General features: G+C 46.2%; 1 protein-coding gene across 1 annotated transcript in view; it reads right to left on the bottom strand.

Annotated features, from left to right (window-relative positions):
* The window catches only part of LOC109900099 (integrin alpha-9), a 157,341-nt gene that overhangs the window by 121,086 nt on the left and 13,901 nt on the right, over positions 1–22,354 (bottom strand). The window contains exons 3-4 of the mRNA XM_031835194.1: positions 21,065–21,171; positions 8,949–9,072 (exon numbers count right to left, since the gene is read on the bottom strand). Of these exons, the coding sequence (XP_031691054.1) occupies positions 8,949–9,072; positions 21,065–21,171 (231 nt within the window). The remainder of the gene's footprint in view (positions 1–8,948; positions 9,073–21,064; positions 21,172–22,354) is intronic.

The following is a 22,354-nucleotide window of genomic DNA, read 5'->3' as shown; positions in this document are numbered from 1 at the left end:
CTATGGGGTGGGGGACACTCTGCCTCTACGGGGGAGGGGAGCACTCTGCTTCTACGGGGGAGGGGAGCACTCTGCTTCTACGGGGGGGTGGGAGAACTCTGCCTCTTGGGGGGGTGGGAGAACTCTGCCTCTTGGGGGGGTGGGAGAACTCTGCCTCTTGGGGGGGTGGGAGAACTCTGCCTCTTGGGGAGAGGAGAATTCGCCTCTCAGGTGGGGGGGTATATGTGAGTTTATGTGTGTGTTTCTGTGTTTCTGTGTGTGTGTTTCTGTGTGTGTGTTTCTGTATATGTGTGTGTGTGTTTCTGTGTGTGTGTTTCTGTATATGTGTGTGTGTGTTTCTGTGTGTGTGTTTCTGTGTATGTGTTTGTGTGTGAGTTTCTGTATCTGTGTCTGTGTTTCTGTTTGTTTCTGTGTGTGTTTCTGTGTCAGTGTGTGTGTGTGTGTGTGTTTCTGTGTCGGTGTGTGTGTGTGTGTGTGTGTATGTCAGTGTGTGTGTGTCAGTGTGTGTGTGTGTGCGTGTGTGTTTCTGTGTGTGTGCGTGTGTGTTTCTGTGTGTGTGCGTGTGTGTTTCTGTGTGTGTGCGTGTGTATGTCAGTGTGTGTGTGTCAGTGTGTGTGTGTGTGTGTGTGTGTGTGTGTGTGTGTGTGTGTGTGTGTGTGTGTGTGTGTGTGTGTGTGTGTGTGTGTGTGCCTAGTTGCTTGGCAGGAGTTGCTCCGTGTGATTGGCGGCAAGTGCAGAAAGGAAGACACTAAAAAAGCTCCCTTGAAAGAGGAACTCATTTGGCTGAATCAAAACAAATCATTTCATTAAATCATGTGTCTGAGTCCCAAATGGCACATCATTCCCTATATATATAGTGCACTACTTTTGATCTCGGCCCATAGTCAAAAGTGGTGCACCATGGGTGCCATTTTGGACGTAGGTCATGATACTTGTATAGGAAATGCTTTTCTATAGATCCTTTTTCAAACCACCTTCATTGTGTTAGAATGTACAAGGCCTATAAACTACTTGGAGGGCAGAGAAACCTGACAGTGGACCAATTTAATAAACAGATTTTTATTTAATTTAATTAGGCAAATCAGTTAAGAACTCATTCTTACGGCCTAGAAACAGTGGGTTAACTGCCTTGTTCAGGGGCAGAACAACAGATTTGTACCTTGTCAGCTCGGGGATTCGATATAGCAGCCTTTTGGTTACTGGCCCAACGCTCTAACCACTAGGCTACCTGCTGCCCCAGTAGGAAGGTATTGATCAGAATCTGTATCTCTCCTAACATGGTAAGACAGGGTGGTCCCAGGCTGTAGCCCTCCTAACATGGTAAGACAGGGTGGTCCCAGGCTGTAGCCCTCCTAACATGGTCCCAGGCTGTAGCCCTCCTAACATGGTAAGACAGGGTGGTCCCAGGCTGTAGCCCTCCTAACATGGTAAGACAGGGTGGTCCCAGGCTGTAGCCCTCCTAACATGGTAAAACAGGGTGGTCCCAGGCTGTAGCCCTCCTAACATGGTAAGACAGGGTGGTCCCAGGCTGTAGCCCTCCTAACATGGTCCCAGGCTGTAGCCCTCCTAACATGGTAAGACAGGGTGGTCCCAGGCTGTAGCCCTCCTAACATGGTCCCAGGCTGTAGCCCTCCTAACATGGTAAGACAGGGTGGTCCCAGGCTGTAGCCCTCCTAACATGGTAAAACAGGGTGGTCCCAGGCTGTAGCCCTCCTAACATGGTCCCAGGCTGTAGCCCTCCTAACATGGTAAGACAGGGTGGTCCCAGGCTGTATCTCTCCTAACATGGTAAAACAGGGTGGTCCCAGGCTGTAGCCCTCCTAACATGGTAAAACAGGGTGGTCCCAGGCTGTAGCCCTCCTAACATGGTAAGACAGGGTGGTCCCAGGCTGTAGCCCTCCTAACATGGTAAGACAGGGTGGTCCCAGGCTGTAGCCCTCGTAACATGGTCCCAGGCTGTAGCCCTCCTAACATGGTAAGACAGGGTGGTCCCAGGCTGTAGCCCTTCTAACATGGTCCCAGGCTGTAGCCCTCCTAACATGGTAAGACAGGGTGGTCCCAGGCTGTAGCCCTCCTAACATGGTAAGACAGGGTGGTCCCAGGCTGTAGCCCTTGTAACATGGTCCCGGGCTGTAGCCCTCCTAACATGGTACGACAGGGAGGTCCCAGGCTGTAGCCCTCGTAACATGGTCCCAGGCTGTAGCCCTCCTAACATGGTAAGACAGGGTGGTCCCAGGCTGTAGCCCTCGTAACATGGTCCCAGGCTGTAGCCCTCCTAACATGGTAAGACAGGGTGGTCCCAGGCTGTAGCCCTCGTAACATGGTCCCAGGCTATAGCCCTCCTAACATGGTAAGACAGGGTGGTCCCAGGCTGTAGCCCTCGTAACATGGTCCCAGGCTGTAGCCCTCGTAACATGGTCCCAGGCTGTAGCCCTCCTACAGGTGAGTAGGTAATGCATACTCTACAGCCTATAGTATTGTATCTGGGGCCATATTCACAAAGAGTCTCAGAGTAGGAGTGCTGATCTAGGATCAGTTCTGCCTTTTAGATAATAATGAATATCCAAGATTACCACTCCTACTCTGAGACGCTATTTGAAAATGGGCCCCAGTTGAAAATGGGCCTCTCACTACCAGGACGTCATTGTAAATATGAATATTGTTCCTGATTCGACTGGTTAAAAAAAGTTTCATAAATTAATAAATTCAGTCTGCAAATATTCTTAAACGCCTTGAAAAACACCAGGCCAATAGTGTTTTCAACACAGCTTCCTAAAGAAAACAATTGCGAGGGAATCAAGGGCGAAATTAGGGGGTAGATATTGGAGGGGACAAATAATTGCATTTCCTGCAAATCTACATAGTTTGACATGACTTATGCCTCTCTTGAGGGGTATATGGATGGATGGGTATTTTCAAACGTGGAAAACAGTTAACTTCCTGAATTTCAACACATTTGAAAAATGGACCGTTTTATAATGCTATTCTACACACTGTCATGAGTCAGACATATTTTTGCAGTTTTAAAGCACATTTTCTGCAATTTTACACATTTTCCCATGGGACAGAGATAAACATTTGCTTGTTTAAAATCTCATCTAATGCTATTCTTAACATTTTGCCATGAGGATGAGAGAATGGTGTAGTTTTAAAGTAAACAGTTAGGGGAATATCTCACTTTTAAAAGTTCATATTCTGTTAACTCATACGCCCAAATAATGCTATTGACACCTATACTCGTATGTAGCCAAAGCATAAATTGGGGGGAAAAACTATTCAAAAACCCCATCTCAAACAGAACATTTAAAAAATGCTTGCTATTTTCTCATAGACAATGATGTCATCCTCCTGAGGTATACGCCCACACCATTCCAACACAGAAAAGCAATTCCAGTTCTCGAGGGCCTGATTGGTCTCACAGTTTGCCCCAGCCCCAGCTAACACACCTGACTCCAATAATCATCTAATCATGATCTTCAGTTTAGAATGCAATCTGATTAAATCAGCTGTGTTTGCTAGGGATGGAGTAAAAGTGTGAGACCAATCAGGCCCTGGAGGAGTGGAGCTGCCCACCCCTGGCATAACTGATCAATGCACCATCATACCAGCCTATTTATTGCTTAAAACCCCCAAATGCATGAATAAGATATTTGGATACAGAAGTGCCATTTCTTACCGATCTCTACAGCTTCCATTCAATCCTGTGAAATGACATCAACACATACTGGAGGAGTTACTGGCTAGCTTCAAATGGCTATGTTCCCCCATCCCGTGGCAATTTAGTCTATGGAGGGAATACACATTCCTACATCTCTACCTCAATTAGCTGGACCTAAACACTAGCTAGGTTTCAATCCAAATTGGCTACAGATTGTCATGTGAATACTCTAAAAACTGCATAAAACAATATATTCTTACCAGAGATGTTTCCATCTAATTGACTTGTTGCAGATAAAAGGCTGTGTGTGATGACGTAGTGCACATACAAATACCTTTGCGGTTAAATTCCAGCATAACTTATAAAAAGTCACAAGTTAAACGGGTTTCCATCGCATTTCAAACTCTACTGATGGTTTTGTCTCAAAAAAGGATGTGTTATATAGCGAATGTGCCCACTCTGGTATTGGCACGGGTGCTCTAGCCAACAGCTCGGGTATAGTCTACCTGATGAGATTATTATGGACAGAAAAAGCAAGATTATGTCAAACGGCAGCTAAGCATCGATCATCATGTCACCAGAATAAGACCCTCAATATTTATTGGAAAAGAGCATCAAGATCGTCACCTTGCACTTTCACCACCCTGTGAAGTTCATCAGAACATATTTCATCTGTAGCCTAATAAACTGTATGCTTTCCTGAGTTGTAGTGGCATGACCTTACAACTTCATTCACTTGACTTCAAGTTTACTTCAATATGATGTTTAATTATATCAATATTTGCACACAAAAGCGTCCAACGTTTCTTGCATAATTAATTTTACAGATACAAAAAGATCCCACCTTCACAGAAAAATGTTCTGTTTCCATTAGTCCTGTTGTCATGACAATTTTTATCCGACATGTACTTTACTCGTATAAAATGTTTGGATGGAAACCTGGTTAGTGTGTGGAATATTTTATCCTTTAGCAGCATAGCGAAGTGTGTGTGTGTGTCCTTGGAATCTCCAGGTGTTGGGTCCTGCAAGACTGAGCTCATATTTCTCTCTTGAGTTGGTTTGAGAGAGAACATTTCAAGGCTCTTACGGTGCCTCATAGCCTTGTGTGTGTGTGTGCGCGCAAGTCTATAACTCATTGTGAGACCAGGAGAGAACGTGTGCCATGATAAAATCCCTGCACTGTCTAACCCGGGGCCGAGGGTATACACAGCATGTACACACACAGATTAGGATGTACACACACAGCTTAAACACACAAGCCCTCTCCCCCTTATCCTCCTTATAAACTCAGTAAACTTCAGTCTATCTCTGTCTATATGTTGTGTACATTGTGAGCTGAAGGAAGAATTCCATTGAAAGTTACTGTGCAGTAACCATGACATTAATGTCTGTTTGTATGAAGCCATTCATGCACAGTGCCTTCACAAAGTATTCACACCCCTTGACTTTTTTGTGTTACAAAGTGGGATTGAAATGGATTTAATTATCATTTTTTGTCAATGACACAAAATAATCTGTAATGTCAAGCGGAAGAAAATATTCTAACATTTGTAAAAATGTTTTTTTTTTTAAATGTAAAAAGAAATACAAAAAATAAAACACGAATATATATTGATCACATAAGTATTCAACCAACTGAGCCAATACATGTTAGACCTTTGGCAGCAATTCCAGCTGTGAGTCTTTCTGCGTAAGTCTCTAAGAGCTTTACACACCTGGACAATAGTTGCACTTTATTCTTTTAAAAATTCTTCAAGCTCTGTCAAGGTGGTTGTTGATCATTACTAGACAGCCATTTTTAAGTCTTGACATAGATTTTCATGTATATTTAAGTAAAAGCTGTAACTAGGCCCCTCATGAACATTCAATGTCATCTTGGTTAGCAACTCCAGTGCATATTTGGCCTTGTGATTTAGGTTATCGTCCTGCTGAAAGGTAAACTTGTCTCCAGTGTCTGTTGGAAAGCAGACTGAATCAGATTTTCATCTAGGATTTTGCATGTGCTGAGCTCTATTCTGTTTATTTTTATCATAAACTCTAGTCCTTGCAAATGACAAGCATACCAATAACATGATGCAGCACCACCATGCTTGAAAATATGTAGAGTGGTACTCAGTAGCGTGTTGTATTGGGTTTGCAACAAACATAGGTAGATTTCTTTACCACATTTTTTTTGCAGTTTTAGATTCATGCCTTATTGTAAACCGGATGCATATTTTGGAATATTTTTGTTCTGTACAAGCATATTCAATGTCTGCATTTTTCATTTATCCCCGTCCACCAATAGGTGGCCTAATTTATTTTTTATTGAATATTAAAAATATAATCTAACTGCAATGAAGACACTCAACATTACATTCAGCAATCTATCAGACTCCCATCGAGAATGACCCACAGGAGCAACCAGGGTCAAGCGCCCGGCCAAGGACACATTGACAGATCTCACACCAAGTCAAATCAGAGCCCGAACCAGCGACGTATCAGCCAAAGCTCCCAACCGCCAGGCCACCAACCATCCAAGATACCCCCCAACAGTTCCCAGAGAGCTGCCCCTCCACCATCCGAGACGAATGTAATGATCTAAGTTTGATGTAAGTTTGTCATTCAAAGTAACTTTAAAAAAAAATGTTGTTGTTATTTTTGACTTTCATCTTTGACCGTCATTCTATTCCCACCCAGCAACTCCACTCCCACTTGTCTCAAGTTCCACACCCCAACACTCCGTTTCCCTCAGCCCATCCCACCTATCTCTGCTGGGCACACTCTTCGGATTTCTACAGTTGAAGTCGGAAGTTTACATACACTTAGGTTGGAGTCATTAAAACTAGTTTTTCAACCACTCCACACATTTCTTGTTAACAAACTATAGTATTGGCAAGTCAGTTAGGACATCTACTTTGTGCCTGAGACAAGTAATTTTTCCAACAATTGTTTACAGACAAATTATTTCACTTATAATTCACTGTATCACAATTCTGGTGGGTCAGAAGTTTACATACACTAAGTTGACTGTACCTTTAAACAGCTATAGAAGCTTCTGATAGGCTAATTGACATCATTTGAATCAATTGGAGGTGTACCTGTGGATGTATTTCAAGGCCTACCTTCAAACTCAGTGCCTCGTTGCTTGACATCATGGGAAAATCAAAAGAAATCGGCCAAAAACAATTATAGACCTCCACAACTCTGGTTCATCCTCGGGAGCAATTTACAAACGCCTGAAGGTACCACGTTCATCTGTACAAACAATAATACGCAAGTATAAACACCATGGGACCACGCAGCCTTCATACCGCTCAGGAAGGAGACGCGTTCTGTCTCCTAGAGATGAACGTACTTTGGTGCAAAAAGTGCAAATCAATCCCAGAACAACAGCAAACGACCTTGTGAAGATGCTGGAGGAAACAGGTACAAAAGTATCTATATCCACAGTAAAACAAGTCCTATATCCACTGCTCCAAAACCGTCATAAAAAAGCCAGACTACGATTTGCAACTGCACATGGGAACAAAGATCATACTTTTTGGAGAAATGTCCTCTGGTCTGATGAAACAAAAATAGAACTGTTTAGCCATAATGACCATCGTTATGTTTGGAGGAAAAAGGGAGGGTTTGCAAGCCGAAGAACACCATCCCAACCGTGAAGCACGGGGGTGGCAGCATCATGTTGTTGTGGGGGTGCTTTGCTTCTTCACAAAATAGATGGCATCATGAGGGGAGTAATTATGTGGATATATTAAAGTAACATCTCAAGACATCAGTCAGGAAGTTAAAGCTTGATTGCAAATAGGTCTTCCAAATGGACAATGACCCCAAATATACTTCCAAAGTTGTGGCAAAATGGCTTAAGAACAACAAAGTCAAGGAATTGGAGTGGCCATCACAAAGCCCTGACCTCAATCCTATAGACAATGTGTGGGCAGAACTTAAAAAATGTGTGCGAGCAAGGAGGCCTACAAACCTGACTCAGTTACACCAGCTCTGTCAGGAGGAATGGGCTAAAATTCACCCAACTTATTGTGGGAAGCTTGTGGAAGGCTACGTTTGACCCAAGTTAAACAATTTAAAGGCAATGCTACCAAATACTAATTGAGTGTGTAAACTGCTGACCCACTGGGAATGTGATGAAAGAAATAAAAGCTGGAATAAATCATTCTCTCTCCTATTATTCTGACATTAACATTCTAAAAATAAAGTGATGATCCTAACTGACCTAAGACAGGGAATTTTTACTAGGATTAAATGTCAGCGATTGTGAAGAGTATAAAAGTATTTGGCTAAGGTGTATGTAAACCTCCGACTTCAACCGTTCTTCTTTCAACTATGTTGTGATGTGTAACATAGATTCAAACTATATCTAATGAATAGAATCCACAGATTTCAAGTTTAAGATAAATAATTTTACTAAGAGTATTAGTTAGTATATTAGTAATTGACTGACCAGGTCTCTCCAGATCTCCCAACAATGTTATTTCTAAGGTAAATTTTAGATCAATGTTATGCATTTTCAGCCATTCCTGAACCTGAGACCAGAAGCAGGCTACCTGAGGGCAATACCAAAACAAATGGTCTATTGATTCTTTATCCTCACAACAAAATCTGCAGAGCTGTGATGATTGTATGCCCCAAATATTCAACATTTTGTTGGTGGAAAGAATTCTGTAAAATAAATTTAGCTGAAAAGCACGAAGTCTTGAATCTTGCGTCAACTCATACACCCTGTGCCATGGAATCGGAACATCCCTGGTTTTCCCAGCCCTTCTTTGCGAGGCGTTGGAAAACCTCCCTAGTCTTTATGGTTGAATTGATTTTGAAATTCACTCCTCGACTGAGGGACCTTACAGATAATTGTATCTAATTGTGGGGTACAATTGAACTCATTTTAAATTCAAGCTGTAACACAACAAACTGTAGAAAAAGGCAAAGGGTGTAAATACTTCCTGAAGACACTGTGTATAGTTCACTACATGTTTCTACACTATTAGATCTAATCCTGAAGTACAATGTTTCTCAACCTTGGGTACTAGTTCCCGCCAGAGTAAGTGGCTTATAAAGGGGGTACTCATGAGAAAATAGACCTATTGATCAGTCGTTCATGAGGGGGTACTTCAGGTAGAGCAAAATGTAATTAGGGGTACAGTAACCAAAAAAGATTGAGAACATTACCGTACCTTCATACCAGGGGATGAGGGCTGGGGTCCTGCCCTGTGGTGTGTGTGTGTGTGTGTGTGTGTGTGTGTGTGTGTGTGTGTGTGTGTGTGTGTGTGTGTGTGTGTGTGTACGACTGTACCTTCGTAGCAGGGGATGAGGGCTTGGGTCCGGCCCTGTAGCGTAGGAGGGATGATGGAACAGTAACCATGGGGAAGGATGAGCTCAGAGTCATAGAAGACATTCTTCCAACGGTGGGCACAGGCCTGCATCAGACACAAGAGAGGCATAGGCCTGCATCAGACACAAGAGAGGCACAGGCCTGCATCAGACACTAGAGAGGCACAGGCCTGCATCAGACACAAGAGAGGCACAGGCCTGCATCAGACACAAGAGAGGCACAGGCCTGCATCAGACACAAGAGAGGCATAGGCCTGCATCAGACACAAGAGAGGCACAGGCCTGCATCAGACACAAGAGAGGCACAGGCCTGCATCAGACACAAGAGAGGCACAGGCCTGCATCAGACACAAGAGAGGCACAGGCCTGTATCAGACACAAGAGAGGCACAGGCCTGCATCAGACACAAGAGAGGCATAGGCCTGCATCAGACACAAGAGAGGCACAGGCCTGCATCAGACACTAGAGAGGCACAGGCCTGCATCAGACACAAGAGAGGCACAGGCCTGCATCAGACACAAGAGAGGCACAGGCCTGCATCAGACACAAGAGAGGCATAGGCCTGCATCAGACACAAGAGAGGCACAGGCCTGCATCAGACACAAGAGAGGCACAGGCCTGCATCAGACACAAGAGAGGCACAGGCCTGCATCAGACACAAGAGAGGCATAGGCCTGCATCAGACACAAGAGAGGCACAGGCCTGCATCAGACACTAGAGAGGCACAGGCCTGTATCAGACACAAGAGAGGCACAGGCCTGTATCAGACACAAGAGAGGCACAGGCCTGCATCAGACACAAGAGAGGCACAGTCAGAACACAAAGACAGAGACGTGACGTCTCACTCAGGTGTGACTGGATCTGCTGGCCTACTCTGAGATAACAGAGAGCAGAAAGGTGGACAGGCGGCAGGACAGACAGACAAGATGACAGATGTACGCAGCACGCACGCACACACACACACACTCATACACACACGTACACCCACTCCATCATACCCCCACACACTTTAACCAAGCTGCTAAATGAACTGTTCTGAGAGAAGAGAAGGGATGAAGTCACAGCCAACTGTGACCATAACGGCCCTGGTCTCATTAGTCTGTCGTGTGACTATCCGGACATCAGATTAAGAACAACCCCTGCTTCATAATAACATCCTGAGTTCCTAACAGTTCTCATAACATGTTCATCATAACATCCTGGGTTCCTTCCTAGTATTCGTGTGCATCCACAAGCAGGGTTATTTCTTTACACATGTCCATTTCAGCACAGTTCCAGCAACTGCAGTGGATGCACAACCAGGCCAGCTCAGTTCAGCTTGGTTCGGCTCAGTTCAGTAGTGTGAAATGCTCCTGAACTGACAGTCCTCTAGTGTAATAACGGAGCTATAACAGTCCTCTAGTGTAATAACGGAGCTATAACAGTCCTCTAATGTAATAACGGAGCTATAACAGTCCTCTAGTGTAATAACGGAGCTATAACAGTCCTCTAGTGTAATAACGGAGCTATAACAGTCCTCTAGTGTAATAACGGAGCTCTAACAGTCCTCTAGTGTAATAACGGAGCTCTAACAGTCCTCTAGTGTACTAACGGAGCTCTAACAGTCCTCTAGTGTACTAACGGAGCTCTAACAGTCCTCTAGTGTAATAACGGAGCTATAACAGTCCTCTAGTGTAATAACGGAGCTATAACAGTCCTCTAGTGTAATAACGGAGCTATAACAGTCCTCTAGTGTAATAACGGAGCTATAACAGTCCTCTAATGTAATAACGGAGCTATAACAGTCCTCTAGTGTAATAACGGAGCTATAACAGTCCTCTAGTGTAATAACGGAGCTATAACAGTCCTCTAGTTTAATAACGGAGCTATAACAGTCCTCTAGTGTAATAACGGAGCTCTAACAGTCCTCTAGTGTAATAACGGAGCTCTAACAGTCCTCTAGTGTACTAACGGAGCTCTAACAGTCCTCTAGTGTAATAACGGAGCTATAACAGTCCTCTAGTGTAATAACGGAGCTATAACAGTCCTCTAGTGTAATAACGGAGCTATAACAGTCCTCTAGTGTAATAACGGAGCTATAACAGTCCTCTAGTGTAATAACGGAGCTATAACAGTCCTCTAGTGTAATAACGGAGCTATAACAGTCCTCTAGTGTAATAACGGAGCTATAACAGTCCTCTAGTGTACTAACGGAGCTATAACAGTCCTCTAGTGTACTAACGGAGCCATAACAGTCCTCTAGTGTACTAACGGAGCCCTAACAGTCCTCTACTGTAATAACGGAGTCCTAACAGTCCTCTACTGTAATAACTGAGTCCTAACAGTCCTCTAGTGTAATAACGGAGTCCTAACAGTCCTCTACTGTAATAACTGAGTCCTAACAGTCCTCTACTGTAATAACTGAGTCCTAACAGTCCTCTACTGTAATAACTGAGTCCTAACAGTCCTCTACTGTAATAACTGAGTCCTAACAGTCCTCTACTGTAATAACTGAGTCCTAACAGTCCTCTACTGTAATAACTGAGTCCTAACAGTCCTCTACTGTAATAACTGAGTCCTAACAGTCCTCTACTGTAATAACTGAGTCCTAACAGTCCTCTACTGTAATAACTGAGTCCTAACAGTCCTCTACTGTAATAACTGAGTCCTAACAGTCCTCTACTGTAATAACTGAGTCCTAACAGTCCTCTAGTGTAATAACGGAGCTCTAACAGTCCTCTACTGTAATAACTGAGCTCTAACAGTCCTCTACTGTAATAACTGAGCTCTAACAGTCCTCTACTGTAATAACTGAGTCCTAACAGTCCTCTACTGTAATAACTGAGTCCTAACAGTCCTCTACTGCAATGCTTCTCTGGGCTATGAACACAAAGAGGTCATGACTCTCTAGAGTGCAGCAGCCCATTGTGGAACCAACTCACAGAGGTAAATAGATCAGCACTGTAAATCACAATCAAGAGAATCTCCAAAAGAAGATAACTGACATTCAAAACTTTAGTGCATTTTTTAAACAACTCCATTTTTGGGATACAAAGGTAAACAGCACACAGTAAAATCACTCCGGTCCCAGAAAGTTGTTTTCTTCATTCATATTTTAGGCTCCCGAGTGGCGCAGCAGTCTAAGGCACTCCATCTCACTACAGACACCCTGGTTTGATTCCAGGCTGTATTTAACCGGACATGATTGGGAGTCCCATAGGGCGGGTCACAATGGGCCCAGCGTCGTCTGGGTTTGGCCGGGGTAGGCCGTCATAGTAAATAAGAATTTCCGACTTGCCTAGTTAAATAAAGGTTAAATAAATAAATAGTCCATTGACAATATTCCTCAAAGAATCATTTAGCCTCCTGTGTTTTGGATAAACATTCCAAAACTTAGTGTGTGTTGTAAGGAAATAGGAAACTACGGCAGTGGTCTCCAAGCTTCTTTGCACAAATAATGGCACAGAAATGTGGTCAGACTTCAGACTCTGTGCCAAATGGCACCCTATTCCCAGACAGTTACGTTCTTGACGCTTTTCCCCACCCTCCCACCTCATGTTTCTTTCTTGCTCATATAAAGTTGAAAAATCCAGTCCAGTCTGTTACACAGCCATTTGAAGCAGGTTGTGGACACAGTGAAGGACTTCAGATGACTGTCTGGCAGAAGGATGGCTGTGTTGAGAAAGATTGATGCGTTTTAGAGCTGAGTAGTCGGACCTACAGTACAGCGCTAGCAGAGCAGCCTGGCCTACAGCGCTAGCAGAGCAGCCTGGCCTACAACGCTAGCAGAGCAGCCTGGCCTACAGCGCTAGCAGAGCAGCCTGGCCTACAGTGCTAGCTGAGCAGCCTGGCCTACAGCGCTAACAGAGCAGCCTGGCCTACAGCGCTAGCAGAGCAGCCTGGCCTACAGCGCTAGCAGAGCAGCCTGGCCTACAACGCTAGCAGAGCAGCCTGGCCTACAACGCTAGCAGAGCAGCCTGGCCTACAACGCTAGCAGAGCAGCCTGGCCTACAACGCTAGCAGAGCAGCCTGGCCTACAACGCTAACAGAACAGCCTGGCCTACAGAGCTAGCAGAGCAGCCTGGCCTACAACGCTAGCAGAGCAGCCTGGCCTACAGCGCTAGCAGAGCAGCCTGGCCTACAGAGCAGTCTGGCCTACAGAGCAGCCTGGCCTACAGCGCTAGCAGAGCAGCCTGGCCTACAGCGCTAGCAGAGCAGCCTGGCCTACAGAGCAGCCTGGCCTACAGAGCAGCCTGGCCTACAGAGCTAGCAGAGCAGCCTGGCCTACAACGCTAGCAGAGCAGCCTGGCCAACAGAACAGCCTGGCCTACAGAGCTAGCAGAGCAGCCTGGCCTACAACGCTAGCAGAGCAGCCTGGCCTACAACGCTAGCAGAGCAGCCTGGCCTACAACGCTAACAGAACAGCCTGGCCTACAGAGCTAGCAGAGCAGCCTGGCCTACAACGCTAGCAGAGCAGCCTGGCCTACAGCGCTAGCAGAGCAGCCTGGCCTACAGAGCAGTCTGGCCTACAGAGCAGCCTGGCCTACAGCGCTAGCAGAGCAGCCTGGCCTACAGAGCAGCCTGGCCTAATGCTCTAGCAGAGCAGCCTGGCCTAGAACGCTAGCAGAGCAGCCTGGCCTACAGCTCTAGCAGAGCAGCCTGGCCTAGAACGCTAGCAGAGCAGCCTGGCCTAGAACGCTAGCAGAGCAGCCTGGCCTAAAACGCTAGCAGAGCAGCCTGGCCTACAACGCTAGCAGAGCAGCCTGGCCTACAACGCTAGCAGAGCAGCCTGGCCTACAACGCTAGCAGAGCAGCCTGGCCTACAACGCTAGCAGAGCAGCCTGGCCTACAACGCTAGCAGAGCAGCCTGGCCTACAACGCTAACAGAACAGCCTGGCCTACAGAGCTAGCAGAGCAGCCTGGCCTACAACACTAGCAGAGCAGCCTGGCCTTCAACGCTAACAGAGCAGCCTGGCCTACAGAGCTAGCAGAGCAGCCTGGCCTACAACGCTAGCAGAGCAGCCTGGCCTACAACGCTAGCAGAGCAGCCTGGCCTACAACGCTAGCAGAGCAGCCTGGCCTACAACGCTAGCAGAGCAGCCTGGCCTACAGCGCTAACAGAGCAGCCTGGCCTACAGCGCTAGCAGAGCAGCCTGGCCTACAGCGCTAGCAGAGCAGCCTGGCCTACAAAGCAGCCTGGCCTACAGAGCAGCCTGGCCTACAGAGCAGCCTGGCCTACAGCGCTAGCAAGCGCTAGCAGAGCAGCCTGGCCTACAGAGCAGCCTGGCCTACAGCGCTAACAGAGCAGCCTGGCCTACAGCGCTAGCAGAGCAGCCTGGCCTACAGCGCTAGCAGAGCAGCCTGGCCTACAGAGCAGCCTGGCCTACAGCGCTAGCAGAGCAGCCTGGCCTACAGCGCTAACAGAGCAGCCTGGCCTACAGCGCAAACAGAGCAGCCTGGCCAACCATATTCAGTACTAGAACACAAGCAGTATGCCTACTCACTACAAAGTACCAGTATATTATACAAGTACTAAACTTTAGTTAGCCCATAACGTTAAGGTTTTATTTTTTACCAGGATCAGAGACCAAATTATGGAGCTGTTCCATTGTCATACATGCTGCTGTCCTGTCTGAGAGCTGATTGGTTTAGGTATTCCGTTAAAGACAGCTTATTGGTTAAAATTTAGGCCTCTTTCAGCAACACACAGATGAAATAACTGTAGTTCAGGGGCTGTAAGCATCTCAGAGTAGGAGTGCTGATCTAAGATCAGATTCCCCCTGCCAATGTAATCTTATTCATTGTGATCTAAAATACAAAACAGATCCTAGACCAGCACTTGATTGTTTGATACATACAGTACAGAGCAACATCTGCCAAGCAGCCGGTCCTTGCAGAGAAACTTGAGTAACTGAATCCATTCAGATGAGATAAAAACAAACGTCAGCAGGGATCTACAGGGGCCCCATGCATGGACACATGGCTCCGGAACATCACTACCTTTCTGTTATCACCAAACCTGATGGACAGTTTAAAACAACTACTGGGACAAACTGCCACTTGATTTGCTATAAAATCTAAATGTTTTTTGTATCACTTTATTTGATGAGTCCTTTTACAGATGGTCTACTACTATCAACAACATATAAAGTGCAACTCTGTTGATAAGCAACAACTTGATCGTGGTAGGGTCAAGGTAAGAGTTAGGGCCAGGTTAATTGTTGAACATCTATAAACCACCTGTAAGGGAAAACAGCATGTTAAATACTTAGAGATTCTTTCAAGGTGATTGATGCATAATAACCATTGGAAGTGGTATGAACATTATGCCAATATACTCCCTCAGATAATAGAAGTAATAAAATGGAGAATGACCATGGCAAAAACAGGCTTCAGGGCCATGCAATGTCCCCCAGGGCCAGAGAGACTTCATGGCCATGGAATGTCCACCCGGGCCAGAGACAGGCTTGAAGGCACTGTAACGTACCCCAGGGCCAGGCTTCATGGCCATGGAATGTCCACCCGGGCCAGAGACAGGCTTAAAGGCACTGTAACGTACCCCAGGGCCAGGCTTCATGGCCATGGAATGTCCACCCGGGCCAGAGACAGGCTTGAAGGCACTGTAACGTACCCCAGGGCCAGGCTTCAGGGACATGGAATGTCCCCCAGGGCCAGAAGCAGGCTTCAAGGCCATGGAATGTCCCACAGAGGCAGGCTTCAGGGCCATGGGATGTCCCCCAGAGGCAGGCTTCAGGGCCATGGGATGTCCCCCAGAGGCAGGCTTCAGGGCCATGGGATGTCCCCCAGAGGCAGGCTTCAGGAACATGGAATGTCCCCCAGGGCCGGAGGCAGGCATCAGGGCCATGGAATGTCCCCCAGGCAGGCATCGGTTAACCCCATTAAGCAGCGAGTCGGAGTCAGAGGCCGAGTCTTCTCTGGTCTCTACTCCTCTCGTTACGGGGTCTGAGACGCCGAAGCTTCCCACCATTAGCTCTGACAAATTGAAAACTCTAGTCATTGGCGACTCCATTACCCGCAGTATTAGACTTAAAACGAATCATCCAGCGATCATACACTGTTTACCGGGGGGCAGGGCTACCAACGTTAAGGCTAATCTGAAGATGGTGCTGGCTAAAGCTAAAACTGGCGAGTGTAGAGAGTATAGAGATATTGTTATCCACGTCGGCACCAACGATGTTAGGATGAAACAGTCAGAGATCACCAAGCGCAACATAGCTTCTGCGTGTAAATCAGCTAGAAAGATGTGTCGGCATCGAGTAATTGTCTCTGGCCCCCTCCCAGTTAGAGGGAGTGATGAGCTCTACAGCAGAGTCTCACAACTCAATCGCTGGTTGAAAACTGTTTTCTGCCCCTCCCAAAAGATAGAATTTGTAGATAATTGGCCCTCTATCTGGGACTCACCCACAAACAGGACCAAGCCTGACCTGCTGAGGAGTGACGGACTCCATCCTAGCTGGAGGGGTGCTCTCATCTTATCTACCAACATAGACAGGGCTCTAACTCCTCTAGCTCCACAATGAAATAGGGTGCAGGCCAGGCAGCAGGCTGTTAGCCAGCCTGCCAGCATAGCGGAGTCTGCCACTAGCATAGTCAGTGTAGTCAGCTCAGCTATCACCATTGAGACCGTGTCTGTGCCTCGACCTGGGTTGGGCAAAACTAAACATGGCGGTGTTCGCCTTAGCAATCTCACTAGGATAAGGATAAGGATAAGACCACCTCCATTCCTGTCAGTATTGAAAGAGATCATGATACCTCACATCTCAAAATAGGGCTACTTAATGTTAGATCCCTTACTTCAAAGGCAATTATAGTCAATGAACTAATCACTGATCATAATCTTGATGTGATTGGCCTGACTGAAACATGGCTTAAGCCTGATGAATTTACTGTGTTAAATGAGGCCTCACCTCCTGGCTACACTAGTGACCATATCCCCCGTGCATCCTGCAAAGGTCGGAGGTGTTGCTAACATTTACGATAGCAAATTTAAATTTACAAATAAAAAATGAAGTTTTCGTCTTTTGAGCTTCTAGTCATGAAATCTATGCAGCCTACTCAATCACTTTTTATAGCTACTGTTTACAGGCCTCCTGGGCCATATACAGCGTTCCTCACTGAGTTCCCTGAATTCCTATCGGACCTTGTAGTCATAGCAGATAATATTCTAATCTTTGGTGACTTTAATATTCACGTGGAAAAGTCCACAGACCCACTCCAAAAGGCTTTCGGAGCCATCATCGACTCAGTGGGTTTTGTCCAACATGTCTCTGGACCCACTCACTGTCACAGTCATACGCTGGACCTAGTTTTGTCCCATGGAATAAATGTTGTGGATCTTAATGTTTTTCCTCATAATCCTGGACTATCGGACCACCATTTTATTACATTTGCAATTGCAACAAATAATCTGCTCAGACCCCAACCAAGGAACATCAAAAGTCGTGCTATAAATTCAGACAACAAAGATTCCTTGATGTCCTTCCAGATTCCCTCTGTCTACCCAAGGACGCCAGAGGACAAAAATCAGTTAACCACCTAACTGAGGAACTCAATTTAACCTTGCGCAATACCCTAGATGCAGTTGCACCCCTAAAAACTAAATGAACATTTGAACATCTTGGCCATGTTCTGTTATAATCTCCACCCGGCACAGCCAGAAGAGGACTGGCCACCCCACATAGCCTGGTTCCTCTGTAGGTTTCTTCCTAGGTTTTGGCCTTTCTAGGGAGTTTTTCCTAGCCACCGTGCTTCTACACCTGGATTGCTTGCTGTTTGGGGTTTTAGGCTGGGTTTCTGTACAGCACTTTGAGATATCAGCTGATGTACGAAGGGCTATATAAATAAATTTGATTTGATTTGATCAGGGCCATGGAATGTCCCCCAGGCAGGCTTCAGGGCCATGGAATGTCCCCCAGGCAGGCATCAGGGCAATGGAATGTCCCCCAGGGCCAGAGGCAGCCTTCAGGGCCATGGAATGTCCCCCAGGGCCAGAGGCAGCCTTCAGGGCCATGGAATGTCCCCCAGGGCCAGAGGCAGCCTTCAGGGCCATGGAATGTCCCACAGGGCCAGAGGCAGGCATTAGGGCCAAAGAGATAGGCTTGGATCCTTCATCACCCGCTGCAGGAGTTCAAAAAACACTTCTAAAAAGGTTAGAAGACCACCACCGTGGAGGGGCCAGGGACTGAAGCCTAAACATACCCAGCCAGCTGCCCTCTGATTTTTTACAATTGCTTTATTATTGCACCTTTATTTAAAAGTCTATATACAGTGTGTGCAAATGAGGTAAGATTATGGAGGTAAGGCAATAAATAGGCAGTAGTGGTGAAGTAATTACAATTTAGCAATTAAACACTAGTGATAGATGTGCAGAAGATGAATGTGCACATTCAATGAAGTAGAGATACTGAGGTCCAAAGGAGCAAAAAAAATAATAACAATATGGGGATGAGGTAGTTGGATGGGCTATTTACAGGTGCAGTGATATGGGAGTAGGTCTGACAGCTGGTGCTTAAAGCTAGTGAGGGAGATATGAGTCTCCAGCTTCAGTGATTTTTGCAATTCATTCCTGACATTGGTAGCAGAGAACTGGAAGGTGGCCAAAGGAGGAGTTGGCTTTGGGGGTGACCAGTGAAATATACCTGCTGGAGCGCATGCTACGGGTGGGTGCTGCTATGGTGACCAGTGAGCTGAGATAAGGCGGGGCTTCACCTAGTAAAGACTTATAGATGACCTGGAGCCAGTGGGTTTGGCGACGAATATGAAACGAGGACCAGCCAACGAGAGCATATAGGTCGCAGTGGTGGGTGGTATATGGGGCTTTGATGACAAAACGGATTGCACTGTGATGCACTGCATCCAATTTGCTGAGTAGAGTGTTGGAGGCTATTTTGTAAATGACATCGCCGATGTCAAGGATCGGTAGGATAGTCAGATTTACGAGGGTATGTTTGGCAGCATGAGTGAAGGATGCTTTTTGCGAAATAGGAAGCCGATTCTCGATTTAATTTTGGATTGGAGATGCTAATTGTGAGTCTGGAAGGAGAGTTTACAGTCTAACCAGACACCTAGGCATTTGTAGTTGTCCACATATTCTAAGTCAGAACCGTCCAGAGTAGTGATGCTGGACTGGCGGGCAGGTGCAGCAGTGATCGGTTGAAGAGCATGCATTTAGTTTTACTAGCATTTAAGAGCAGTTGGAGGCCACGGAAGGAGAGTTGTATGGCATTGAAGCTCGTCTGGAGGTTAGTTAACACAGTGTCCAAAGAAGGGCCAGAGGTATACAGAATGGTGTTGTCTGCGTAGAGGTGGATCAGAGAATCACCAGCAGCAAGAGCGACATCACTGATGTATACAGAGAAAAGAGTCAGCCCGAGAATTGAACCCTGTGGCACCCCCATAGAGACTGCCAGAGGTCCGGACAACAGGCCCTCCGATTTGACACACTGAACTCTGTCTGAGAAGTAGTTGATATACCAGGCGAGGCAGTCATTTGAGAAACCAAGACTGTTGAGTGTACCGATAAGAATGTGGTGATTGACAGAGTAGAAAGCCTTGGCCAGGTCGATGAATATGGCTACACAGTATTGTCTTTTATCGATGGCGGTTATGATATCGTTTAGAACCTTGAGCGTGGCCGAGGTGCACCCATGACCAGCTCGGAAACCAGATTGCACAGCGGAGAAGGTACGGTGGGATTCAAAATGGTCGGTGATCTGTTTGTTAACTTGGCTTTCGAAGACCTTAGAAAGGCAGAGTAGGATAGATACAGTGGGGCAAAAAAGTATTTAGTCAACCACCAATTGTGCAAGTTCTCCCACTTAAAAAGATGAGAGAGGCCTGTAATTTTCATCATAGGTACACTTCAACTATGACAGACAAAATGAGAAACAAAAATCCAGAGTCTCGTGCCCTCCTCATGACTGTGTTGGTGTGTTTGGACCATGATAGTTTGTTGGTGATGTGGACACCAAGGAACTTGAAGCTCTCAACCTGCTCCACTACAGCCCCGTCGATAAGAATGGGGGCGTGATCGGTCCTCCTTTTTCTGTAGTCCACAATCATCTCCTTAGTCTTGATCATGTTGAGGGAGAGGTTGTTGGCCTGGCACCACACGGCCAGGTCTCTGATCTTCTCCCGGTGAAACACCTACCTACTTTTGTGTCATCAGCAAACTTAATGATGGTGTTGGAGTCGTGCCTGGCCATGCAGTCATGAGTGAACAGGGAGTACAGGAGGGGACTGGGCACTCACCCTTGAGGGGCCCCTGTGTTCAAATCAAATCAAATGTATTTATATAGCCCTTCGTACATCAGCTGATATCTCAAAGTGCTATACAGAAACCCAGCCTAAAATCCCAAACAGCAAGCAATGCAGGTGGTGAAGCACGGTGGCTAGGAAAAACTCCCTAGAAAGGCCAGAACCTAGGAAGAAACCTAGAGAGGAACCAGGCTATGAGGGGTGGCCAGTCATCTTCTGGCTGTGCCGGGTGGACATTATAACAGAACATGGCCAAGATGTTCAAATGTTCATAAATGGCCAGCATGGTCAAATAATGGGTCTGGGACGGGTAGCATGTCCGGTGAACAGGTCAGGATTCCATAGCAGCAGGCTGTGTTGAGGATCAGCATGGCATATGTGTTGTTACCTACCCGTATCACCTGAGAGCGGCCCTTCAGGAAGTCCAGGATCCAGTTGCAGAGGGGCATGTTTAGTTCCAGGGTCCTTAGCTTAGTGATTAGCTTTGAGGGCACTATGGTGTTGAGCTGAGCTGCAGTCAATGAATAGCATTTTCACAAAGGTGCTCCTTTTGTCCAGGTGTGTAAGGGCAGTGTGGAGTGAAATAGAGATTGCATCATCTGTGGATCTGTTGGTGCGGTATGCAAATTGGAGTGGGTCTCGGGTTTCTTGGATAATGGTGTTGATGTGGGCCATGACCAGCCTTTCAAAGCAATTCATGGCTACAGACTGAGTGCTACGGGTCCAATGTAAGGGAATGTGCAAGTATAGACTTCTGGACACACAGATGAAACAGATGATTCAAACAGATGTACAGGGCTGTACTGTGACCTTTGAACTCACCAGTATTTTGCCATTGGGTATGTCCTGCCGGGCGAGGCTGACCCCCATCCACTCATCATCCCTGTCTCCCTGGCATGTCTTCCCACAAGACTCCCGGGGCTTATTCCCTGCAGGAGCGGGACAGAAGTGTTAACAATGAATGTTATATGGCGTTACAAAGAGGATGACTTTCCCATTCTCCAGGAGCCAACAGATGGAAGGGTTACCTAGAGACACTCTCTAATACAGTTCTAAATACTAGTTGAAGTTGATCTTTGATCATTTGTAGATGTAGCGGAAGTGGTTTGGTGAACTTTGTTCCCATGATCAGTGATCTTGCTTGAGATCTGAGGACTTGTTTTAGCTGCCCTTAGATAATGCCTTGGCTTTAGCTCATCCATTGAACAAAGTCTTAAGGCATAGGGACAACCTAGGTTCAACCCTGGTTTAAGTGAGGTTTACTGTTGAACAGTCTGACAATTTCAGGCCATGGACTGAATACCTGACAGCCTGTTATCAGTGTTTACAAGCCCATGTAGTGTGTGTGTGTGTCAAATGTTTTAAAAAAAGTTATTATGCGACGAATACAACAGGTGTAGGTAGACCTTAGTGAAATGCTTACTTTACAAGCCCTTAACCAACAATGCAGTTTTAAGAAAATAGAGTTAAGAAAATATTAACTAAACAAACTAAAGTTAAAAAAAATAGAACAAAAAAGTAACACAATAAAATAACAATACTGAGGCCATATACGACAAAACCTTTTCCCCCTCAGGAGAATGAAATTTAGCATGGGTCATCAGATCCTCAACAGGTTCTACAGGTGCATCACTGACTGGTATGGCAACTGCTCGGCCCCCGACCGCAAGGCACTACAGAGGGTAGTGTGAACGGCCCAGTACACCACTGGGGCCAAGCTTCCTGCCATCCAAGACCTCTATACCAGGTGGTGTCAGAGGAAGGCCCTAAAGATTGTCAGACTCCAGCCACCCTAGTCATCGACTGTTCTCCCTGCTACCGCACGGCAAGCGATGCCGGAGGGCCAAGTCTAGATCCAAGAGGCTTTTAAACAGCTTCTACTCCCAAGCCATGACATCTGAACATCTAATCAAATGTCTACCCAGACTATTTGCATTGCCCCCCCAGCTCCCCTCTTTTACACCACTGCTACTCTCTGTTGTTATCATCTATGCATAGTCACTTTAATAACTCTACCTTCATGTACATACTACCTCAACTAACCGGTGCCCCTGCACATTGACTCTGTACCGGTACCCCCCTGCATATAGTCTCGCTATTGTTATTTTACTG

The sequence above is a fragment of the Oncorhynchus kisutch genome, linkage group LG11, assembly GCF_002021735.2.
Source record: "Oncorhynchus kisutch isolate 150728-3 linkage group LG11, Okis_V2, whole genome shotgun sequence".
In the NCBI taxonomy this organism is placed as follows: Eukaryota; Metazoa; Chordata; class Actinopteri; order Salmoniformes; family Salmonidae; genus Oncorhynchus; species Oncorhynchus kisutch.
The sequence above is the reverse complement of the archived record's forward strand: the minus strand, read 5'-3'. Positions and strand labels throughout refer to the sequence as shown.